At 41.4% G+C, this 21,676-nt stretch overlaps 3 protein-coding genes across 10 annotated transcripts in view; all 3 read right to left on the reverse strand.

Annotated features, from left to right (window-relative positions):
• Positions 1 to 620: 620 nt before the first annotated feature.
• On the reverse strand, positions 621 to 7,140 carry si:ch211-195b21.5 (zinc finger protein 318). 2 transcript variants are annotated; one of them, XM_010892274.4, is made up of 8 exons: positions 6,773 to 7,140; positions 6,397 to 6,539; positions 5,607 to 6,276; positions 4,452 to 5,220; positions 3,414 to 3,487; positions 3,162 to 3,258; positions 2,891 to 3,009; positions 621 to 2,509 (listed from the first exon to the last, which is right to left on the reverse strand). In XM_010892274.4, the coding sequence occupies exons 1-8, from the start codon at positions 6,995 to 6,997 to the stop codon at positions 1,889 to 1,891; spliced, it is 2,718 nt and encodes a 905-aa protein (XP_010890576.2). In that variant the 5' UTR covers positions 6,998 to 7,140; the 3' UTR covers positions 621 to 1,888. The 2 variants fall into 2 exon arrangements, with proteins under 2 accessions (XP_010890576.2, XP_010890575.2); XM_010892273.3 differs by having other exon boundaries at positions 621 to 2,512.
• Positions 7,141 to 9,361: 2,221 nt separating this feature from the next.
• On the reverse strand, positions 9,362 to 13,391 carry fam98a (family with sequence similarity 98 member A). The gene is made up of 8 exons (XM_010892272.4): positions 13,045 to 13,391; positions 12,349 to 12,497; positions 12,123 to 12,257; positions 11,828 to 12,012; positions 11,657 to 11,737; positions 11,430 to 11,546; positions 10,876 to 11,043; positions 9,362 to 10,682 (listed from the first exon to the last, which is right to left on the reverse strand). Exons 1-8 carry the CDS (start codon positions 13,080 to 13,082, stop codon positions 10,032 to 10,034), a joined length of 1,524 nt encoding a protein of 507 aa, XP_010890574.1. The 5' UTR covers positions 13,083 to 13,391; the 3' UTR covers positions 9,362 to 10,031.
• Positions 13,392 to 14,946: 1,555 nt separating this feature from the next.
• The window catches only part of rasgrp3 (RAS guanyl releasing protein 3 (calcium and DAG-regulated)), a 35,005-nt gene continuing 28,275 nt past the window's right edge, over positions 14,947 to 21,676 (reverse strand). For all 7 annotated transcript variants that reach the window (XM_020047522.3, XM_034292708.1, XM_020047518.3 and 4 more), the window contains 4 exons: positions 19,793 to 19,829; positions 19,531 to 19,680; positions 19,079 to 19,443; positions 14,947 to 18,249 (listed from right to left, as the gene is read on the reverse strand). In XM_020047522.3, the coding sequence (XP_019903081.2) occupies positions 18,241 to 18,249; positions 19,079 to 19,443; positions 19,531 to 19,680; positions 19,793 to 19,829 (561 nt within the window). In that variant the 3' untranslated portion in view covers positions 14,947 to 18,240. The remainder of the gene's footprint in view (positions 18,250 to 19,078; positions 19,444 to 19,530; positions 19,681 to 19,792; positions 19,830 to 21,676) is intronic.

Raw genomic sequence — 21,676 nt, forward strand, 5'->3', positions numbered from 1 at the left:
CCACCAGGTCCCAGACCTAGACAACGTATCCCTGACACATTTTTAATCTAACCCACGACCGTAGAGAGCGTTTAGGTTGGCTAGAAATCCCTGATTTCCCCACGAGGTCCCAGACCTAGACAACGTATCCCTGACACGCTTTTTATCTAACCCACGAATACAGTTTCTTAGTGGTTTCCACACAACTCACTACTTTTTTCTAAAAGATAACGAAAACTTTTACCGTTTTTCTGTCTCCCGGTGAGGTCCTGGTTCGACGGGATCCTTCACTGTCCCTCGGGACGGCCGCGGATCAACACCTAGGTGGTCCCCCTCTGTGAAGGTCGGCGGGGCTGTCGACAGGTTTAATGACCTGTTGTTCCTCCGTCGCCCCGACGGGCAGGTATCGGATCCCGGGTTTCGGCACCAGTTAATGTTCCTATATGATCCTATATGAAACATTAACTTCTTACAATTTGACACTCCCAATAAGGACCCAGAGTTAGAGTTTTAATCAATACATTGGCCTGTTACGGCATTCCCCTCAAACTGGAGGATACATAAACAGAACTTCTCAATCATTAAATGATTTGTCCACTGCAGTTTAAACTTTAAAAGGAAAACACAGACATTACACAACAGCATATGCAATTGACTTTTAATAACAAAAATGAATGAATCTGCTGCACTACATCAAGGTTGGACCTACTGAAATATAACCAAGTGCCCAATGTAGGTTCTGGAAAATGTGGTATAAACCAAACAATCAGATTTGAAATCAACAACTACTATGAACTAAAGGTACTCAAAGTTTATTAGAGATTATTTATGTACATTTGTTTCACCATTTAGAAATGACAACACTTCCTGATCGAAGAATGCACACCATAATAAAAAACAGATCACGAACACTCTCCAGGAAGTAGAATACTTCACCAAGAGGCAGAACACTAAACCAAGAGGTATAACATTTCACCAAGAGGCAGAATAGTAAAATCAGCAACACACAGGCTAGACTGGAAGATGCAAACCACTAGTTAGCCCTAAAAACAGGATAGCCAGGTTACAGTTTGCAAAAAGTACATTAGAGCATGCAGAGTTCTGCAAAATTGTATTGTGGACAGACCATGAGGCTTTACTAATGTAACATCTGTCCAGAAGTGGCCATATGAATTTGAATAGAAACAGCTTGCCTGCTAAACTACAAGCAAATGCCTCTCATATTATATAACTCCTATTTACAGAGAGTTTAAAGGGCCAATTAGTGACCCAATCAATCTCTAGAAATAAATCCATCTGTAATTAGCTGACAATGACACTTAACTGCAAAAATACCTCAAAACCAACAACAACGTGCCTTCTTGTAATCTGTACCAATTCATTTTGATACGTTGGTATGTTCCAAACTGCTGTCACATAAAAATGGTGAAACAATATGTACACAAACAGCCCAAAATAAAAGCAGAGAATCTATACTTTAATTTTATAGCAATTGTTTGATATCAATTTCATACTCAATGAGTAAAGAGACAAAAATAATAAAAAATGCATTACTGTCCCAATACTCACAGAGGGCACTGTACACACAAACATGTCCTTGACCCAATATAAGAGTATTGTGCCGTAAAGATTAAGAAACTAAAGGTTAGAAGAATGGGATCAGCAGCTTGCAGCAAAACAATTCTGGACATTATACCTGCTAAATTTACACATGGAACAGCATATAATGAATGTGCTGTTATCCTCTACAACGGAGACAGTTTTTTGAAAAAGACAACTCCAAAACACAGGTCAAAGGAACAATTTAACACATTTTAAAAGCTTCAACGTCAGAAAACAACTGCAATGAACGATGACCTAAAAGTAGGTCCTTCACAGAAACCATCAACCAAGACATGCAGTACAGCAACTAAGATGTTTTGTCATCCTTATCTTTTTTTTTCTCATCTTTTTCTTTTTTCTTTTTTCCATCCTTTTCCTTCTTCTTCTTTTTCTTTTTCTCTTTCTTCTTCTTCTTTTTGTGGCCTTTAGGAGATTTGCCTTTCTCTTCATCACTGCCGGAACTGCTCTCTCTGTTATCTTCATCTTTGTCCATTTCGTCACATACTCCACCAATGGGCTTTATCCTGGTCTCCACCTCCTCCAACTTGACCCTGCCATGTGTTCCACTTGCAGGGGCAGAGAACGCAGCACCGTAACCCTTCTCCACCCTCCCCTCCTCCGCTCGCCCCCTGCCCTTATGTAGTCCTGGTGGGGTGTGCCCGAGGACATTCGTAAACCTGGGGCTTTCAGGTTGTTCCTCTTTCACATACATCTTCTCCCTGTCGTTCCTGTAGCCCTTGGGGCACTCATCCTGTTGTCGTTTCAGGTCAGGGTGCCTAACATCCCTATGGTACTCAAGGTGCCTCAGATCTCTTGGGTCTTGCTGGTCTCTCCAATCCGAGGGCAGGGGGTGTCTGCTTTGATGCGGTCTAGGGTGTTTTCTGTCCTCTCCAGGCCTCCTGTCTCCAGGCCTCCTGTCTCCATGCTTCTGCTATAGAAAATGGTAGGTAAGAATTATTGTTTTCATTATGACACCGCAATCATTTTTGGTCAAATTACTTTTCTTAATCCTCGGTGGTGGTGCAGTCCCACACCTTAATTCTTTCATCTTTTATTTTATAAGGAGAACGAGCAAAGGTAGGAGGCGAGTGGAGAGGGTGTGGTAGAACAGCAGTGGGTCAGATTCAAATCCATGGTCGCCACGTTGTGTGTATTCCACAGGCAACGGCTAGGACCCCTACACCACACCCGGGCCAAAAGCTGTATACCACAGGCAACAGCAAGGACCCCCTACACCACACCCGGCCACAAGCTGTTGACTCTTTCTTTGGTCAACCGTTGTGGGGAGAGACTGCTGCTAGGTACTTGCCATGCTAGGCTCATTCCGCCTGTGAGCTGCCGAGTGGCACTCAGCAGTGCTCAGGTCTCCAAAGAACTCCTCACACCTCTGGCAGTAGAACCCAATGACCGGAATTAGAAAGGCAGACCCTTAAAGTCACAGGAATGAGAAGGCATTAAGGTGAAATAGCATTTAGGTCACTGCATTAGCGAGTAATGACAAAAACTAAAATATTGCTTATATATATATAGATAGAAAAGAATGGTAGAGAGACGGGTCTACAATGAAGAATATACTGTACCATCCTGCTTTAGCAATTCCGCTAGTTCCCTCAAAAGAGTCTCTTTTCTTTTCATATGGTCCTGTTTTGACTTTTGACTCTCCTTGTCATCTTTGTTCTAGACAGATATGCAGTGTTAAACAATGGAAACATCACAACATACTGTACATCAGAGGTACTTTTAGAGATGAAGTGTAATTATCATACAGCAATAGTGAGGGTTATTTCAGCGAACATAGTGTTATTGCAATGATACTGCCAGGTAAACATTACCTTTTGTTTGTCTGAATTCCTCTGGGAATGGTTGCCATCATTTGGATTACTCTCTGCCTTTTTCTCCCTTTTCGCTAGGAATGAAATTGAAATGCAATTGGTCACATGAGTAATATTGATTAGAAACAGTAAATGGGGTACAGGCCAGTGGTTCCCCAGGCCCCTCAATCAATCAATCAAATGTATTTATAAAGCCCTTTTTACAACAGCAGTTGTCACAAAGTGCTTTTCCAAAAACACCCGGCCTTAAAACCCAAGGAGCTGTTGGATTTCAGCGCCTAGGAAAAACTCCCTAAGAAGGCTGAAATTTAGGAAGAAACCTAGAGAGGACCTCACTACTCCTTCACCTCCAACTGAATTAACTGCTACTATAATTACAGAAACATAATAAAATAGTTTCAAATGTGCCTTTTCTCAACAAAATCAGTATATTTAAGAAACTGGGTTCTGTATTGAAATAAAAAAGAAAACAATATTAAGACGTAAGACAGGTTGTGTCATATGCATGCTTATCAATGATGACATGGGTGGGCCAACTTCTACTGAAAATAAAAACACATGTAAGATGGTTATACAATTACATTAAGTGCTTTTCCCTGATAACTGTAGTCTTGAAATAAATGGAGGTATTAAAAACTTAAAAGGAAATATTTTTGGATCTATTGTCTCAACACAGCCTTAATGAGGAAAAGGAAAAACCCTTTCTCTAAACTTTTTCTTAGCCAGTGTTGTTAGGCTTGGGCTGTGCCCATATATAAACATCACTGTAAATATATCACACTTCTTTTTTTATGATAATTGTATATATATTTTATAAACATTTTTACAAAGAAATGAAATAAATAATTATATATAAATATATTTTTACAAAAAAAACAACTACCCAAATTAGACCAGTGCTGTATATCTGTAGTATTATTATAATGTATTTATGCCTTATAGGGCCAAAAAGTTGTGTTTATAATAAATCACTTGGGAGCATTACAAGCAGTGCAGTATTATCCTTTTACATTTAAACCTAACACAGATTGCTCTTACCTTTAATAATGGACTGTAATGACTCTAGTGCTTGTCGGATTGGTGCTGCTCCAACTCCTGGCGAGTCAATTTTTGGCTCCTGTGACACAAGTACAATAGGAGGTGCTAGTGCAGGCTGCGTCTCCTCATTCTTCTGCTCTGGCATCACCCCCTCCTTCTTTTGCTGCAGCTTGACCATCATATTGCTGATCTCCGTTGTGCCCATGTTAAGCCCGATGTTCTTCAACATGTTCTTGATCTTCTCACATTCCTTTGCGGTGGGAGCAGGAGATGGACCAGGCTGTAACCTCTGCTCAGGCCTAATACTGGACTGGACCAGTTGAGGAAGCATCTTGAGTTCATTTGTTTCCCCATGGTTCCCAAACAGATTATTGCTTTGATAAAAAGGAACACCTGCTGAGGGGTTCTCTGCAGAACTTTGCTGGGTAATTGACTGAGCAAAATGCTGGGTATTGGAGCTTTGCTTTGCCTGGTTATCCTCATTCCCATAGAGGAAGTCCTCCTCATCCTCAACCTCCATTGGCTTCTTAACAGGTGAGACGTCCCTGGTGCCCTGCAGCCAGGAGAAGTCACTGCCAACTCTCTCGTGGGGGAGGAGATTGCTGTCAGTGTCCTCCTGGTTCATTTGACAGACTTCCTGCAGACTGTTTGAGTTTGGCTCATCTGGGACTTGAAAAAATTCCTGTCGGCCGGCCGATAAGGGCCCTACAGGAAGACTGTTGCCCTGGACTTCTCTGCGGTTCTGGAGTTCTCTGTTAAAGTTATTGGCCTACAGAACCAAGAGAAAATACATGAATGATAAATAAATCAGAATAGATTGCCTAGTTGTCTTCACTGCCATTGGAATTAGAGTGAGTGTTTAATAAAATTTATGGACAAAAATTATCCATAATATTTGGTTGCAGTCATTGAGCAGCGCCAGGTAGAGTGTGAAATCATGTTTTCACAGGAGTACGTTTGGTGAAGGATAATTATGTTAATTAAATACAAGAATTAAGTATACAAAACTAATGAGGTTTTGGTGGAAGAGTTAAAAAATGCAGTAACAAAAAGAAAGGAAAGAGTAACTTCTGAAAGGAACAAATACTATCTCATGCCAGGTTTGTAGAACAATTCCTAACTAATTGATTGACCAAAGTCTTTATCGTACTATACCTGGATTGTGAGAATGGCATTCTTGATGGAAGGCATACTGTCCTCAAGCTGCTTGCTGTTCATGACCCGCTTAAGGCCCTGCAGCAGGTCATTGTGTACGGAGGCAGAGGCATGACTACTGATGCTGCTGCCACTACAGCTTCGACTGGGGCTCCTTTTGTCCCTGTGTTCTGAGTGATGGTCCGGTCGTCTCTGACTCTTTCCATGGCTGCGACTCCTGCTCCTTGCTCTGCATTTGCTCCTGGTCTGACTTTTACCTCGACTTCGGCTCCGACTGCGAGCCTTGGTCTTGCTTCTAGCCTGGCTCTTTCCAGGACTGCGACTCCTGCTCCGTGGTCGGCTTTTGCTTCTCGCACGGCTTTTGCTTCTCGCACGGCTTTTGCTAATTGCACGGCTTTTACCTCGTGTGCGACTTCTGCTGCGTGGACAGCTCTTGCTTCTCGCCCGGCTCTTGCTTCTCACCAGGCTCTTTGCTCTGCTCTTACTTCTACCCCTACTTTCCTTTGCTGGACTGCGAGAATTGCTCCGAAGTCTCTGCCTTTCATAACCCCTGTCTTCTGACACACCTGCTTTCCCTGTGGCCGACAGGTGAACTCCTTTTAGGAAGTCAGGAATTGGCTTATTGGCTGCAAGACATCTAAGAAATTCTTCTCCTGCCGTCAAGTTCTCACTGAAATTCAAGAAAGCGCGGATTAGATGCCTGTTAATTGCAAAGCGACTTAATTGAATGAGGTTGTTAACTAGGCTATGCATGCATCACAAAATCCAATGAACCAGGACATTTCCCTACCTCTCATCTTTATGACGTGGTTCTAAAGGATTGACGGACCACTGTGGCATCTGAAGATGCTGTGTGTCTGGTGGTAGTATCTGTTGACTGCCGAGACTGATCACTGTACTGCGGTCAATGGAGAAGTTGCTGCAGTGTGGAGGCTAGTTGAGGTATAAACAGTCATCAGTTGAAGTTTGAACATCAGCATTCTGGCTGTATACATCACATCAACCAGTACCCAAGCTTTAGAATTTAAAGCATACAGTAAGTCGGCAATAGTTAATATCCCAAAAGAATATATGTTGTCAATTAACTATCTCAAAAAAACTAACATTTTACTAAAATATGACTTGCTGTGGTGAAACAGATTCGCAGACACATGTAAGTTACTTACATTAATATACTGCTCCCTTATGGGCCTTTGGAGATATTCACTACCCAAACCTTGAGGTAAGAATGGACGACAAGATCCAGTAGGTAGGTGTGTATGCGTTGGAACATCAGGAGGAGCACCGAAGGTTCCTCCATAGCGGGGAACGGGTGGAGGTACATGGTGTGGATGTCCAAACGGAGGAGGGCCTCGAGGAAGTTCTCCCGGTTGGATAAAACCACGAAACATCTTAAACGTTAAACCATGTCAGTTCAATTAATTTTGGATATCAATTTAAACAGAGGAACGATCAAATGCATTAAAATGTATGTTTTAGTTTATAAAAAGATTTCGAAGCGATTGTGTTGAGCTAACTAATAACCATTTTTTGTAATGAGCGTCTTGTGAGCAACATTAAAGAAACACTTCCGGGTCACGAAAATTTGGACTTTTTCAAAATAAAAGAGACCAACGAATTACTTAAAAACTGAGATAAATTGAGTTTATTAATTGTTTGAAAACATGTACCTCTCAAAACATTGACAACAATTCAAATATGATCATATTTAAGAGTAATTTCGATAAAAAGTGGGTGTTAAAACACGTTCAAGGGTAAAATTCAGACAATGCCAATGACAGAATGTGGAATACATATTGCCTCATAGCTCATAAACTATTGAATATTCCACAGAGAAAGCAGTGTAGGAAATGTCCAGGAGAATGTGTAGAGTAAGACAAACCTGTCTAATCATGGGAAACGGTGTGCTACATCTAGCAACACAATATTTCCACACCCTCTTTTTCCACAATGTATCTTAATGGATATGAAAAACATATTGACTCATACAGAAAAAACGATTCTATACGCCGCAGTGAATGTATTGTAGGAAATGTTCAGGAGACTATAAAATGATTATATGCAAAAAAATCTAGGGGCACTGTGTATTTGCAATTGTTGCTGGTGTTTTACTCCACCCACCCCATTGGCCACAATGTAACTCAATGGATATGAAATACATATTGGCCTATAAAAAAAAACCTATTCTATACGCCGCAGTGAATGTATTGTAGGAAATGTTCAGGAGACTCTATAGATTGATTATCTGTAAAAAAAATCAAGGGGCACTCTGCATTTGCAATTGTTGCTGGTGTTTTACTCCGCCCACCCCATTGGCCACAATGTAACTCAATGGATATGAAATACATATTGGCCTATAAAAAAAAACCTATTCTATACGCCGCATTGAATGTATTGTAGGAAATGTTCAGGAGACTCTATAGATTGATTATATGCACAAAAAAAAACATTGTATATGTCGTTGACAACAACATTAGATCATTGGCTGAAATGTTAGGTAATCGCCAAGTGGTGATTATCACCTCCATTAACAAAAGGAATAATGGATCTAAAGGCTATTCAGCAATTTGGAATGTGGCCAATGGGGTGGACGGAGTAAAACACCAGCAACAATTGCAAATACACAGTGCCCCTTGATTTCTTTGCATATAATCAATCTATAGAGTCTCCTGAACATTTCCTACAATACATTCACCGCAGCGTATAGAACAGTCTTTTTTTTATAGGCCAATATATATTTCATATGCATTGAGTTACATTATGGCCAATGGGGTGGGCGGAGTAAAACACCAGCAACAATTGCAAATACACAGTGCCCCTTGATTTCTTTGCATATAATCAATCTATATAGTCTCCTGAACCCTTCCTACAATACATTCACTGCGACGTATAGATTTTTCCTAGAGTACATTTTTACAATATACATATATATAAGAAAAGTGTCAAAATCGATACATTTAATATTACTAAAATCGCGTTTTACCGCGGACTTCTATTTTGAAGGCAAAATCCGAAAACCGGAAGTCTTATTGTTGCTACGGAATCTCTAATGTTTCCAGCATGACGCAATTTTTTTTGTAATAGTAGTGTGAATGAAGGCGGAAGAAATTCTTGGGGTTAAGGTTACACATCCGGCATCTTGCATTTCGAAATAAAAGCCCATCGGTGATCAAGGACACCTTCTGTAACTAGATCCTGTGGATTCACGTTTTTGTGCCAAACGGTCACAATTTATAGAATTATATTATAATTTGAGAGTATGATGAAATTAATATTATGCAAATCAGCGAAAAGTCATCAAAAGACGGAAAGTATAATAAAAAAAAAACAAGAGTTCGACAACCACGCATTTAAGGGACTAAATCATTCATTGGCATTACTCATAATTAACATTTTCAATTATTTTTGGTTATTCATTAGCGTACTCGTCACCTCATATTTATAACCCAGTAATTCTGAAAGGTATTGTGATAAATACAAATATTTTAAACAAAATGTAATCTGAAATCTAGGTTTGATGTTACCTGTCGGTTTAAAAAAAAATAAAACACACAAAAACATCCCGAAAAATTCTAGGGATCTGTGGGTAATTTGGAAATTGTTGGTAAATGGGGTTAAAGAACAATTAGTTTCTCATGGCTCACAGACAACTTTCCTGGAAGGAAAAAAACATGAAGTTGTAAAATATAATTTTAAAAATGATTCTCCTTAGCTGAAATGCCCCAGTGTATAACAAAAACGACAAGAAATGTTAATCCATTTTTATTTTTATTGCTCACCTCATTCGTTCTCACATCCAAACAGTCTTTCTGATATCGAAGTATGTACATTACTGACTATAAGCAGCATTAGGTGGGGTCTTTTAAATATGTAACCAATGAGACATCAGTCAACATCAAAGCATTTTCCAGGCTCCAATGTAAACGAAAGAATAATCAAAAAAGAAAGCACTAAAGAATAAAGCTGTTTTTTTTTTCAAGTATAAATCAAATTCAATAAAACAGAAGGATGGAGTACAATACTTCCATAATTGTCCGCTTAGAATATGTAGTCTCTTTAAAATAATCTCCAAGTTAAGGCTTGAAAATGTGGTGTCACAATAGCAACATTTGTTGGCTTAGCATTCATGAGGCAAGATAGTGGAACACAAAAGCCCTCACGTATGCAAAAGATCACATGGAAACAGTCATTTGTTTCAGTCCCTGGGACTCCGAAAAGGCCTGGTCTGTTTGAGCTCTCATGTCATGCATGACCTGGACCTTGTCATCGGTTGAAGACTAACTGGTCACTCTCCACATTCTTATGTTGTTTAGGGAAGAAATTGTAACCATGCTGTATATTCACATTTAGAAAATAAGGCATTTTCACTTCATTATCTGAAAGTATTACAGCACGACCTCTGGTTCAGTGGCCTGAACTTTGTTTTCAACTAGTGTAGTGCCTGCTCCCTTGACTAAAGCCAGCCTGATTGTACTGCTGACCACCTTGCTGGAAGAACTGTTCAAACTGTCCTCCTTGGTTAAAATGTTGAGCGCCTCGCCCTCCCCAGCCTCCCCCCTGTCCTCTTCCTCTACTATCACCTCTTCCTCTACCATCGCCTCTTCCCCTACCCCCACGGCCCCCACGGCCACCCCGGTCCTGGGGGCGACCACCATCTTGATAATGGTTATCTGACTGATAGCCACCTCCTCCTACTCCACCCTGATGTCCTCCTGCAGAGTAACCGGGGCTCTGGAAGCCTCCTTGATAGTTTCCACCACCATGACCTCCTCTCCCCCCACCCCCTTGGCTTCCTCGTTCTTGGTAATGACCCTGATAACCTCCACCCCCCTCTGACCAGCCTCCCTGCACCTTGCCCCCACCACCCCTCCCATAACCCCCTCCTCGCTCATAACCTCCTCTGCCCCCCTGAGATTGCTGGTCAAAGCCACCCCTGCCTCCCCCTCGTCCACCCCCTCCATACTGTCCCCCTCCCTGAGGACCATCCTGCCTCTTCTGCCAGGTGGGCATTTCCGGTGGGGGAGCCTCGATCTCAGTGGGTCGCCCACCCCTGTCTGGTACGCGTCCCATCAGAACCTGCTCAACAAAATAACACCAATAGGCTGTCAAGAGAATGTCTATAATTCAACTGGTGTTTTCCGACACCTAAATAAGTTTCCATTTTCTTCCTTGACATGAAGTACAAAAACATTAAAGAAACAGCAGCAGACAAGATAGCTATGTGACAAAGATTAACAGCACTTGCTCACATACAAAATCTGCTTCCTACCTTGTTAATGGCACAAGCAGTCCTCTCCCTAATCCTGCCACTACTTGTGCGTATTATCTTAGAGAGGTCCTCCCGTGCAGCAAAGAGGTGGGCCACCGATACTTTGCTCTTTGTGGCAAGAGCTGAACGCAGGGGTGGGTATACGTTGGCCAGCTTCTCTGAGTGTTTCTGTGGAATAATACAACAACATAAAGAACAACATTTTTCCACATGTTGTTGTGTTCTAGATTTTATTTGAAATTTCTAAAACAACACCTTATTGCAACCGATCTATACATTTTTTGAAACAAGTGCCAATTTAAGGGTGCTGTAGCACCTCCACCAAAATATTCACAGGTATAATGGAAAAATCAAGTTATTAGGCTTATGTATAGATTGATGGCAAAAAACAGAGTCAATTATAAACTAATTCTATAGCGCAACAACATTTGGAAAGAGTTAAGGGGTGTGAACACTTCCAAAACCACTATATTCCATGCACCATTACAGCATTGTAAATGCAAACTGTATGTTATCCATATACATAATTCAATTTTTCAATTACAAAGTCTCACCTTAGCTTTGTCAGACCAACCAAAGGACTGAACTGTCACATCAAGACGTTTCAGCAACATCTTCCTTCGGACTTCATATTCATTCACAAGTGCTTGATTGATGGCTTCAATTTTTTCCTGTAAAACCACATGTTTCAAATACAGTAATTTTTAAGTTTTTGTAACTAAATTTGGGTTTAGTGGGAAATGTATACTGCTATGCACATTGTTGTTTTACAGAGTATTACAAAGTGAACTGGTCCAAGCGGCTTCTTCATCAAAGGACCCCCAACATGAGTTGATGGCACTTTGGCTAGAGCTTCTTTCAGCTGAGGAAAGAGAGAAAATCAGATTGCAGATAAAATTCAGCTGTATTCAACTAAAAGACACAGATCTATAATAATGTGATATGGACTAACCTTCTTCTCAATTCCAGTGAAGAATTGGAACATGGTGATGTTGGCGGGAGGTTTGGACATGCCCAAGGACATACAGATCCCCTTCAGCTCCATGAACTCAACACTACCCCCCGCTTCCTGGGCAGCCTTCTGAGGCTTGTTTACCAAGATCATCCTGGAGGCCTCCAGCTCAGAGATCAGAAAGGCTGAGAGAGAAAGAAAGAGAATATATTGAACTCTGCAATCCTCATACTATCACAAAATCAATTTATTAATAACCAATTACACAGAAAGTTTACTTATGCTGTTCACATACTGATGAGCAGTAGGCAGTTTTTTTTGCAGAGGAGCCGTTGAGTGACATCCCCAGTGGTGAGGACACTGTAAGGACAGGCCAGTTCTGACATAAGACCACTCATCTCCATCTGGAAACCATCAGCCTCACTGGGACCTGGTCAAGGCAGATTATGAGTTGATAAAAACACAACTTTGACACACCGTTTTGATAAAACTGCTGTGGGTACATCTGAAAACCGACTCACAGTTGGTGGCGTTAACATTCTCCTCCAGCTGACAGTACAGCTTTAGCTCAGAGACGATCCAGGCACACAGCTTGGTGAACTCGGGTGCTGCTGCTCCCCCGTTCACTGCAGCTTCCAGGGCGCCATCCTCCAACAGAGGGCCTTGGTACCTCCAAAACAAAGACAGAAACGTCTAAAACCCTTGCCAATTCCATGTATTAGTTCCATTAATTAATGGAATGATAGTCTAATTGAATTAGCAAGCTCTGTTAGGGCGGTTCTCTTATCAGATTGATTTGAATCTGAATAGCAGTCTTGTGATTAGGACCATCCGGCATATAAAAACAAATTTCCGCTGTAGTATATTTACTAAACGGAGGCAGTGCCTGAGCTCTGAAGCTGAATCACGGCAAACGCCGGTTGACATAGGGCGGATTTAGCAAAAAATGTATATGACGTGACGTTGTCAATCCTTTCAACGCTCCAAATATAGTAAAAAAGCATCGATAAGGCCATATTTGCAATAGATTATGCCAAAATTAACGAAAGACATTGCAACCCAGATCAACTGTCTCTGACTGTGTGTTAGAATCATCTGATAGGATTTCAACGTAACGACGTTACTAGCTAGCTAGTTAGCTAACGAACAGCCAGGAGGATAGCTAACCAGCTGAGTTAGCTAGCAAGGTGACTCAAACATAATATGATTAGACCTACCCCAAATCTTCCAGTGAGTCAATTATATCAGTTTCCATGTTGGTGACGAATCGTAAATTGATTAATCTGCGACAATAATCTGAAATAGCACTGAAGTACAACACTTGTGCTGGGTTGGCATGTTGGGGTCCTATCCCAACCTCTCGCCGGTTGTCACTATCTTCTATAGCCTCAAAGTCCGAAACCCCACCTTCTACAATTTCTCGTCGTCATTTTTATTTTAAACATAACCCTGCCTTAGCCCTGGCCTTAACCACAAGGTTAACCTAACGAGTAATCCCAATCTGAAATGAAGACAAAAAAATTATAGATTTTTGTTTCCAAACTGGGGAATCTAACTTTATGACTATAGAATATAGTGAAAACCTTTCTTGTCCAGAGATTGGACTGCCTAATACAATGCCTGCAGATAGTCTATTAACTGAATATAGACGTGTGCTTTAATCATGTAACCCTAGAAAAAAATGGAATTAATCCTGCATACCAAAAAATTATAATAACATTTGGTGAGAATAGATTTAAAAAACAGGTGCAACATTAAAATAGATATAAAGCTTTCATTCCTTACCTCATATGGCTTATACGTAGTTATCAATGGTCATGTTGTGCTCCATCGAGTAGTTCTCAAGAACCAGCACATCTCAGCAGGTCTTCCTGATATTCTATCTATTTATTTTAGAAGAAATAGGAAAACGACGCTATATTGAGATTATATTACAATTTAGTCGATTTAGCAGACAATGTTCAACTGACAGGAACAAATACCTCTTAATTCCTTGCTCATGGACAGAACTAAGATGACTGTCCTAATGCTGTAAAAGTTCAGCTCAACTGTTTTGGGACACGACATCTGAATAGTGCTGTTTATGTCTCAGTGTTAAAAATACTGTAAAGAAAAAAAAAAAGTATTATATACTGAAATGTTTATGTTCATTGTATTTTCATAAACCCTAAGTGGTATACGTTTTTATTTATTCCGACAGTGGTATTGTTTTAAAAATAGTGTGTATACATAAATAGATGTATATATAGATTGGCAGCTTTATATAACACTGCTCTAGATCTTAATAATAATATAATATTTATGTACACACTCCCAGATTAATAACATCTTTACATTGAGTGCTTGGTGTGTTAGTGGTAAATCTAAGGTATGTTCCAATGTGCTAACACTAGGTGGAGGTGTTAGCACATAGCACACCTGTTTCAGGTTTACTTTTACTGGTTTCTCTGACTAGTTTCACGTTATTATTGCTTGTACGCACAGGACAGATGAGGAAAATCACAACACTAACTTGCCGACTCCTGCTCAACAATGCTAGAAAAATAATACAATTGTGTAGAACACGTTTTTGTTAAGGTTGAGGCCGGTCTGATTGAATGAGTTAGTTTGTCCAAGAACAAGTTTAGGCTGAGTTTTTGCTTTTTAATTAGGTGCTGAAGGGAAAAGTAAGGACAGCCTCATACAGAGTTGGGGGCAATGCTCCCTCATTACTTGTCTGGCAAAATAATTTGTGCCGGTATAAAGGTAAGATATGTTTAAAAAAATAATCACAGGGGAAATCAATCTGTTTTCATTCTAAATGAAAGTGTTCACCTGTAGTAACTGTTTGTGCGAGGCATTTTCTTGTGGATAGTTTATTTGTATGTTGTGAACGGTGAGGTGTACTGAAAGTCCACGTAACAAGGAGGGGTTTAGTCAGGCGTTCGGAAAAGCTGTCAAATGTGTCACCGATTAGTTTGAACTACATCTCGCCACGTCCGCCAAACGAGAGTAAATGTAACCAAGTTGGGCTGGATATTTTTTTTTTTAAGGGCGGGGGCAATATGCACACAGTGGTCCAAGAGGCGGTAAAGAAACCGAGACGTTTCACTCAAAGACAAACTCCCATAAAATTGGACTGAATGACAAACAGGAGTATCATTTTTTATTTGTCCGTTTACAGTGTTAGGGTCGACAGAAAACACCACATATTGGAGAAACAGACTTCTTAGCACTTGAGGGTTATGACATTTCGCGATAACACGCACATGCGAGACAAGACAGTATTTGCAAATCAACCAAAAATAATCTTAATTAATACCTTGTTTTAAAACATAAATGATAGACATTGTTCATGATAATATGAATATTTGGATCTAGCCCGATATGTTGCAGAGAGAGATATGTCCATTGATAAAATACTTGCGATTTGGTGGGTAAATGTACATTCATAATCCAGTATTCAGGTCATGATGGTGTATACCTTAAATAATGCATTTTATATTGGGACTGATATTTGATGTTGGACTCAGTTTTTTATTGGTTTTACTTTCCCCACATTAACATAAATAGACTATGTCTACTGACTACTTGGTCAGAAGAGATTATTTAACCGTTTCACAAATACACAACCGTAAAAACAAACTCTGACTTATGATTAGTTACAGGATGAACTTCTTAGGTCTGAGTGAGATAGTTTACAGAGTGGGAAAGTTCAGTAAGTTTGACGATTCAGAACTGCACTAGGCACTAGGTGCTAAAAGATCTATAGGTTAATACTATATTTACATGATCAAATTGTGTTTTCTTTCATCACACATCAACAAATACAATAGAATTGGCACACAATGACAAAATAAAAAATGCTACAGAATGCTCTCCATAAACAATACAAATAGACAGTATGAAAACATATTGAAGGCAAACGTACAATCAAGTGAGATACCAACACTTTTCTCAAGTAGACCAGTTAATAATAATAATAATAATGTTGATAATAATGTCATCAGTATTGTTGACAATAATTTGACTAAAATAAAGTAGTTGTTGGAATGTTTTCTGAATACAAAAACATAAGCAGTTGCAGAATTGAAGTGGCCAGTGCCTTAAAATCCCTTATAAACATGATAACTCAGAACCTTTAGTCGGTAGATGCCAAGATCCGTAACAACTGTAAGTCAATACAGTATTGGCCTTCATTAGTGTAACATTATGCATGCAAGTGGATCTTCTCAAATCCTTAACCATGACATCCCCAGTAGTGCTACTATGTCAAATATGGCACCAAAATCAATGAGAACTCACACAAACTAATTTACTCTAAACGCAGCTCAGTCGACCACACTGAAAGAACATCTGTGGCATCACAACTGTCTGCTGTCCTTGATTTTAGTCAGGTGTGAGGACAGTGGCTTTCAGACCTTGGGTAACAACATATTATGCCATATTACATGCCACCCCTAGTTAGCCACTCCTTGTTGTGAACTACCAGTTGTGCTTGGACTCTTGAGTCAATCACTAAGCATTGAATAATTGCCTTAAATTCTTATGTATGAAGCCTTGGATATCTCTTTTTACTACGCACAATATTCTTCTAATACTCGTCCCTCGACACAGAGTGCTCCATCACTGCAGCCCTGTTCTTGTCTCCGTCTTACTGTATCAAACACAAGGTCAGACCCAATTGTCTTTCCTGAGATCTTCATGTCAAAACCACCTGCACATACCTATTTCTCCCAGCCCTGAAGGGCCTGCACACAGTCTCTCTGCAGATTAAAATAAACTCCCTCCTCTTACGTAACCTGCTGTATCCTTGGCGATGGAGGAACTGACCTGTTCACTCAACTGATGCCTGGCAACCTGGCACAGTGATCACCTGAGCTCACACCTGGTGCCACTGTAAGTAAGTGTGTAATCAGTGCTCCACCGACAAAGGGCTTAGTGGAGATTCCATTGCCCCTGCCTGAATGCAACCGGCTTGATCCTTCAGCTGATTAAAAAGGTTGAAGGTCACTTAATGGTTTCCCTATTGGTGTGGAAAGTGTGAAAAAACAACAACACTTCTGACCCTTATTAAAACGGTTACTCTCAGGAACAACACCGGTGTTTTGCTGTCACTTGAAACCCTCAGTTGAGATGGCAATGGGGTACGTTTGAGAGGTGCCTCTAACTTCAGTGGCAGAGCTGAACCATTAGTGGCAAAACTGAAGCACGTTTGCTACAAGCAGTCAAACTTAAGAACAGAATTTATGTTTCACTATAACACAAGAAAAATTCTTTTTTTGCCTGAGACAGGGATTCATTTCATGTTAGTTACTACCTGTTAACCTTCAATGCTTGGAAATAGAATACATATGAGTTTAAATCCCTTTAAAAATAATAAGGCTAAAAACTAAAAAAAGCTTTCTTGACTAAATGACACAACTATTTTGTGATTCTTAAAACAACTCAGTGGTTGTATTGTTCTTTATCTCATGCTAACACAGCGAGTACCATTTAAAGATTCCAGAGTAAGATATACTGTAAAACTGGCACATAAACGATCATCAGTAGTCATGTTACATTAGGGTTGGTGCCACTTGGAGTCCAGTCCCCTTAGAAACAATGTACCTGCCTCTGCTTCCCTCATATTCACTTTACCTTTATCTTTAACTATCTATTACTTTATATCTCCATTCTCCCAACTCGAAACACATTCTCACTTCGCACAGTTTTCTGCAGATTGACAGTAGATAACACACACAGGTAAATGATCCTAGTAATGCTGTTTAATTGGTGGTTAGGCTATTACCTAGTCAAATAATGTTACAAGAAAAGTTTATTTCCACTGGTCATTCATCAGCATTTTCTACAATGAAGGGAAATTCTCAACGACAAAAGAACGAACACATTAAGATCATACACCTGTATATGCAACACAGAAACAAATAAATAGTAGGCAAGCACATGCTTGGACATGCATACAGGCATGGGTGGACACCCATTCATTTACGTTCAGTCAGTCAAACAACGTTGAGCCCATTTTGAGCTCAAACTAACCAAAGTCCGCCATAGCTAGTCCAGGATCTGGGGAGTAATGAGGAGTGTCTGTACTCCACCAGAGAGCAAGTTCAGTTCCACCGACACCTCCCTCCCCTTCAGCCTCTCATGGCATGCATGTGCTTGCGCAGGGCTCTGAGTTTCTATGAAAACCAGTCAATTATTATTCAAATTATTATGTGAACTCTCACCACTGGGAAAGGGACTAGTTGGGCATTCAGCGTCAGTATTGGATGTGTGGTCCAATGAAGACATGCCTGTGTAGGTCAGACCTACTCCAGGTTCCCAAACGGAGGCCTTAAGCAGCCAAGTACTTCCCTGAATAAGGAGAGCTTCCTGAGGCGGTCTCTCGTGGGCCTCCTGAAGCCCTGGGTCTGGCCCTTGGAATCACCAAGTCAGCTGTCCTGAGGGTGAGAAGAGAGCTGCGTCACAAACACAGCTCACTGCAATTGACAGAGGACAGGAACCCCTTGGCCAGTCATTTTAAAGTCACGACTGTAAAGAAAAAGATCCTGTTTACTTGTGTTTCTTTTTGATGAAGTGAACGTCAATTTGATAGTAAGTGGGTTTTTTTAGGCTTTGAGGATGGAAAAGCTTGTTTTTAACTCAGCCTTTCAAGTATATGTTCAAAAATGTACCTAATAATACAGTGCCTGGGGTTTCAACAACAGGACTTTTCTCAATAAAATCTTTCAAATATTTGGGATTTATTTTCCCTCCTTAAGCTGATGAATATCAACATTTTGACATCAATCAAAGTGCTTCTGTGGGCTCTGCTCCATCTAGATAATCTCCCAGTGAAGGAAAGAGAAAAGACTGTGCCTTGTTTCTGAATCTCTGGTTTTCAGGTGGAGGAAAATAAGTGAGGCTTCAATAAGGAAATGTTCTTTGCTGGTGAAGCTGTAAGTAAAAGGTGGGGGGCAGAGACAGAAAGCTGTACTGTTCTGGGCTTGATAAGAACATACGTACACCACAGTGATAACTGTAAGGTTATTATTAAGCTGTTACAAGAAAAAAGATGTGTTCAGGCATGCATGAGAGAGGTTCAACGTGAACAAAGGCAGAACCACTTGAGGGAGAAGGAGTGAGGAGTGAGACTCAGTGTGACACGTTGTGTCCGAGAGCGTTAATGTCATAACCATCCCCTTAAAGACACACAACAGACACACAGGTTGCACGTTCTCAAACATCCTCTGACCCATTTAAAGTACACACACACACACACACAGTAACCTTCTGTCTGCGAGGTGTCGTCCCATTCTGCACCACCTCTGCAGGTCCGTCCGTCTGCTCCTGGGAATCCCGCCGGCCCCTTGGCTGCCCCTGGGCTTCATTCTCCCAGTGCGCAAAACCTTTGCTCTTGGAAGCCTTCCTGTGTGGTCTGTACCTCATCTTGGGGAAGGTGTGGGAGCCCCTGTCCGTGGCCCCCCAGGTGTGCTCTGGCCACAGGGGCTCGGTCTGCGTGGCCTGGCTGGCTGTGGCTCGCTGCAGTCGCACGGAGATCCGCTGGGCCGAGCCCGTCACCAGGGTAATGGACTTGTGCTCCAGGCCGGAACCTCCGGGTGTCACGGAGGGGAACTCGAACACCTCGTCCTCCCCTGTAGACGGGACAGGATTGACAGGAGGGCTTGAGATCCGCGCCAGCTGGAACGCCGTCGGCGCACACGCCAAAATGAACGCCGTACCTTTGCAGGTGGTCATGGCAGGGCTGCTGGGTAGAGAGCTGTGGGTAGGACTTCCAGGGGAAACGCTGCGCAGGGAGGCAGAGCGCAGCAGCTTCCTACAGGCCAGCACCAACAGATCTTTGCACTGCTTATGGCAGTTCACCCCGCAGTCTGAAAGTACAACACTTTAGCCCAAACAATGAAACCCTACAACTCCTATAAAATGCTGTTCTCAGAAAAATATTAAATGGCAGTGGACATACGCTACCAGGGTAGTCCGTACCTTTGCACTTGTATCCCTGTTTGATTATTCCCCAGAGCTGAGAGCAACAAGTCCAGGGAGACAGGAATTGAGACAAAGACAAAGGAATGTTAGAATTTGTAATGGTGGAAGCATGCTATACGCAGAGGATCCGTCAGATAGGGAAGTTTAAATGTATACACTCTCAGAACACCCTTCCTGTAAACTCTGTGTATGCATGCTCATTTCAGAGGAGAAGGACAAATCTCTGCAGAACTGGCCTTATAATGACATGGATGTGTGGTCTCGCTCATAGAAAGTTCCTCATCACGCTATGTTGTAGTTGTGGTTATTAGATCCTGCATGTCTGTATTTGTTTGACTTGCAATGCATTAGTAGTGACATGTATGATAAAGTATTGCAGTCCATTTGAAATGAGCCTCCCACTGTTTTAGCCAAAACTGAGAAGAGCTTAACTGGGCTGAATGGGGGGGGGGGGGGGTGTAGGGTTTGAGAACTGCCCGAAGGTGGGGAGGAGTTCCCCCATTGTTGCTTCATAGACAATCACCATGGTCCTGTGGTGGATGCAAGCTTCAACTGGAAACCAGTAGTGGGTTGATATGGGAGAACGTGGGAAGGGTGAACACTGGACAAGTTCCAGCATCCTGGATCATTTGCAGGGGTTTGAAGAGACAAGCATGGAGCCCTACGAGAAGTGAGTTGCAGTAGTCCAGAAGTGAAATGAAAGCCGATAAAGTTCTACACTCCGAATGTTGTAGAGCGAGAACCTAGAAGAGCAAGTCACCACCCTACAGTAAACAACAACATAGTGTTGTCAGGATCAAGATTCTCTGCAGTTGGGAAGGGAAAAACACAGAACTTTTAACTGGGATGGGAAGATCAGTCTGTCATATAGAAATGCATTCTGTCAGAAGGTGGGAAAGACAGTATTGGAACTTCATCTGAATAGAAATGACTGGAAAGACCATATGAGGATATGAAGGACAAATTATTTGGTGAATTGCGAGGAGAGAGCCTAGAACAGTGCCCGGGGGACACCAGTATTCAGATCATGTGGAATGGAAACCGATCTTCTCAGCATCACCTGGTAGAGGAGGCCTGCCAGATAGGATGCAATCCAAGAGTGCGCTGAGCCTGAGACGCCCAGCCCTGAGAGGGTGGAGAGGAGGATGTGTCAAAGGCAGTGGATAGATCTAGGAGTTTTAGAGGAAAGAAAGACCGATTGGGCAATGCAAATAGTCTCTGTGATATGATGACTCTGACCAGGGGAAGAGTTTAATAGGCTATTTTTATTAAGCTTCAACAAGGGCCAAAAATATACAGTGACTGGGGAGATTTGACCAACGCATCTTCTGCTAACTGAAGTGTCCAGTATATGGTCAAGAGCGCAGGCCTTGCGTGGGTGGTAAGTACTCCTCCCAGAACATTGTACAGAGTATAAAATCATTGATGACTCTGTAAATGGCAGAAAATCTTTCAGACGAAAGTCCTGTGACATCACAAGCCAGCAATATGACAGCAGGCCCATTTCACATGCTTTTATAGCTTTTATTAGACATATTTTTGCCCACAAGTCAAATGAATACAGCCATACACTCACCTAAAGGATTATTAGGAACACCATACTAATACTGTGTTTGACCCCCTTTCGCCTTCAGAACTGCCTTAATTCTACGTGGCATTGATTCAACAAGGTGCTGAAAGCATTCCTTAGAAATGTTGGCCCATATTGATAGGATAGCATCTTGCAGTTGATGGAGATTTGTGGGATGCACATCCAGGGCACGAAGCTCCCGTTCCACCACATCCCAAAGATGCTCTATTGGGTTGAGATCTGGTGACTGTGGGGGTCATTTCAGTACAGTGAACTCATTGTCATGTTCAAGAAACCAATATGAAATGATT

The sequence above is a fragment of the Esox lucius genome, chromosome 6 (assembly GCF_011004845.1).
Source record: "Esox lucius isolate fEsoLuc1 chromosome 6, fEsoLuc1.pri, whole genome shotgun sequence".
Lineage (NCBI taxonomy): Eukaryota > Metazoa > Chordata > Actinopteri > Esociformes > Esocidae > Esox > Esox lucius.

Coding starts and splice junctions, on each gene's coding strand:
- si:ch211-195b21.5 (XM_010892273.3), bottom strand. CDS start 6,997: ATGTTTCGTGGTTTTATCCAACCGGGAGAACTTCCTCGAGGCCCTCCT. Junction 6,277..6,396: donor CCACGTCATAAAGATGAGAG/GTAGGGAAATGT, acceptor CTTGAATTTCAG/TGAGAACTTGACGGCAGGAG. Junction 3,010..3,161: donor GGAATTGCTAAAGCAGGATG/GTACAGTATATT, acceptor TGTGACTTTAAG/GGTCTGCCTTTCTAATTCCG.
- fam98a (XM_010892272.4), bottom strand. CDS start 13,082: ATGGAAACTGATATAATTGACTCACTGGAAGATTTGGG. Junction 12,498..13,044: donor GACTCACTGGAAGATTTGGG/GTAGGTCTAATC, acceptor TTTGTTTTGGAG/GTACCAAGGCCCTCTGTTGG. Junction 11,044..11,429: donor GTTGGTCTGACAAAGCTAAG/GTGAGACTTTGT, acceptor ATTATTCCACAG/AAACACTCAGAGAAGCTGGC.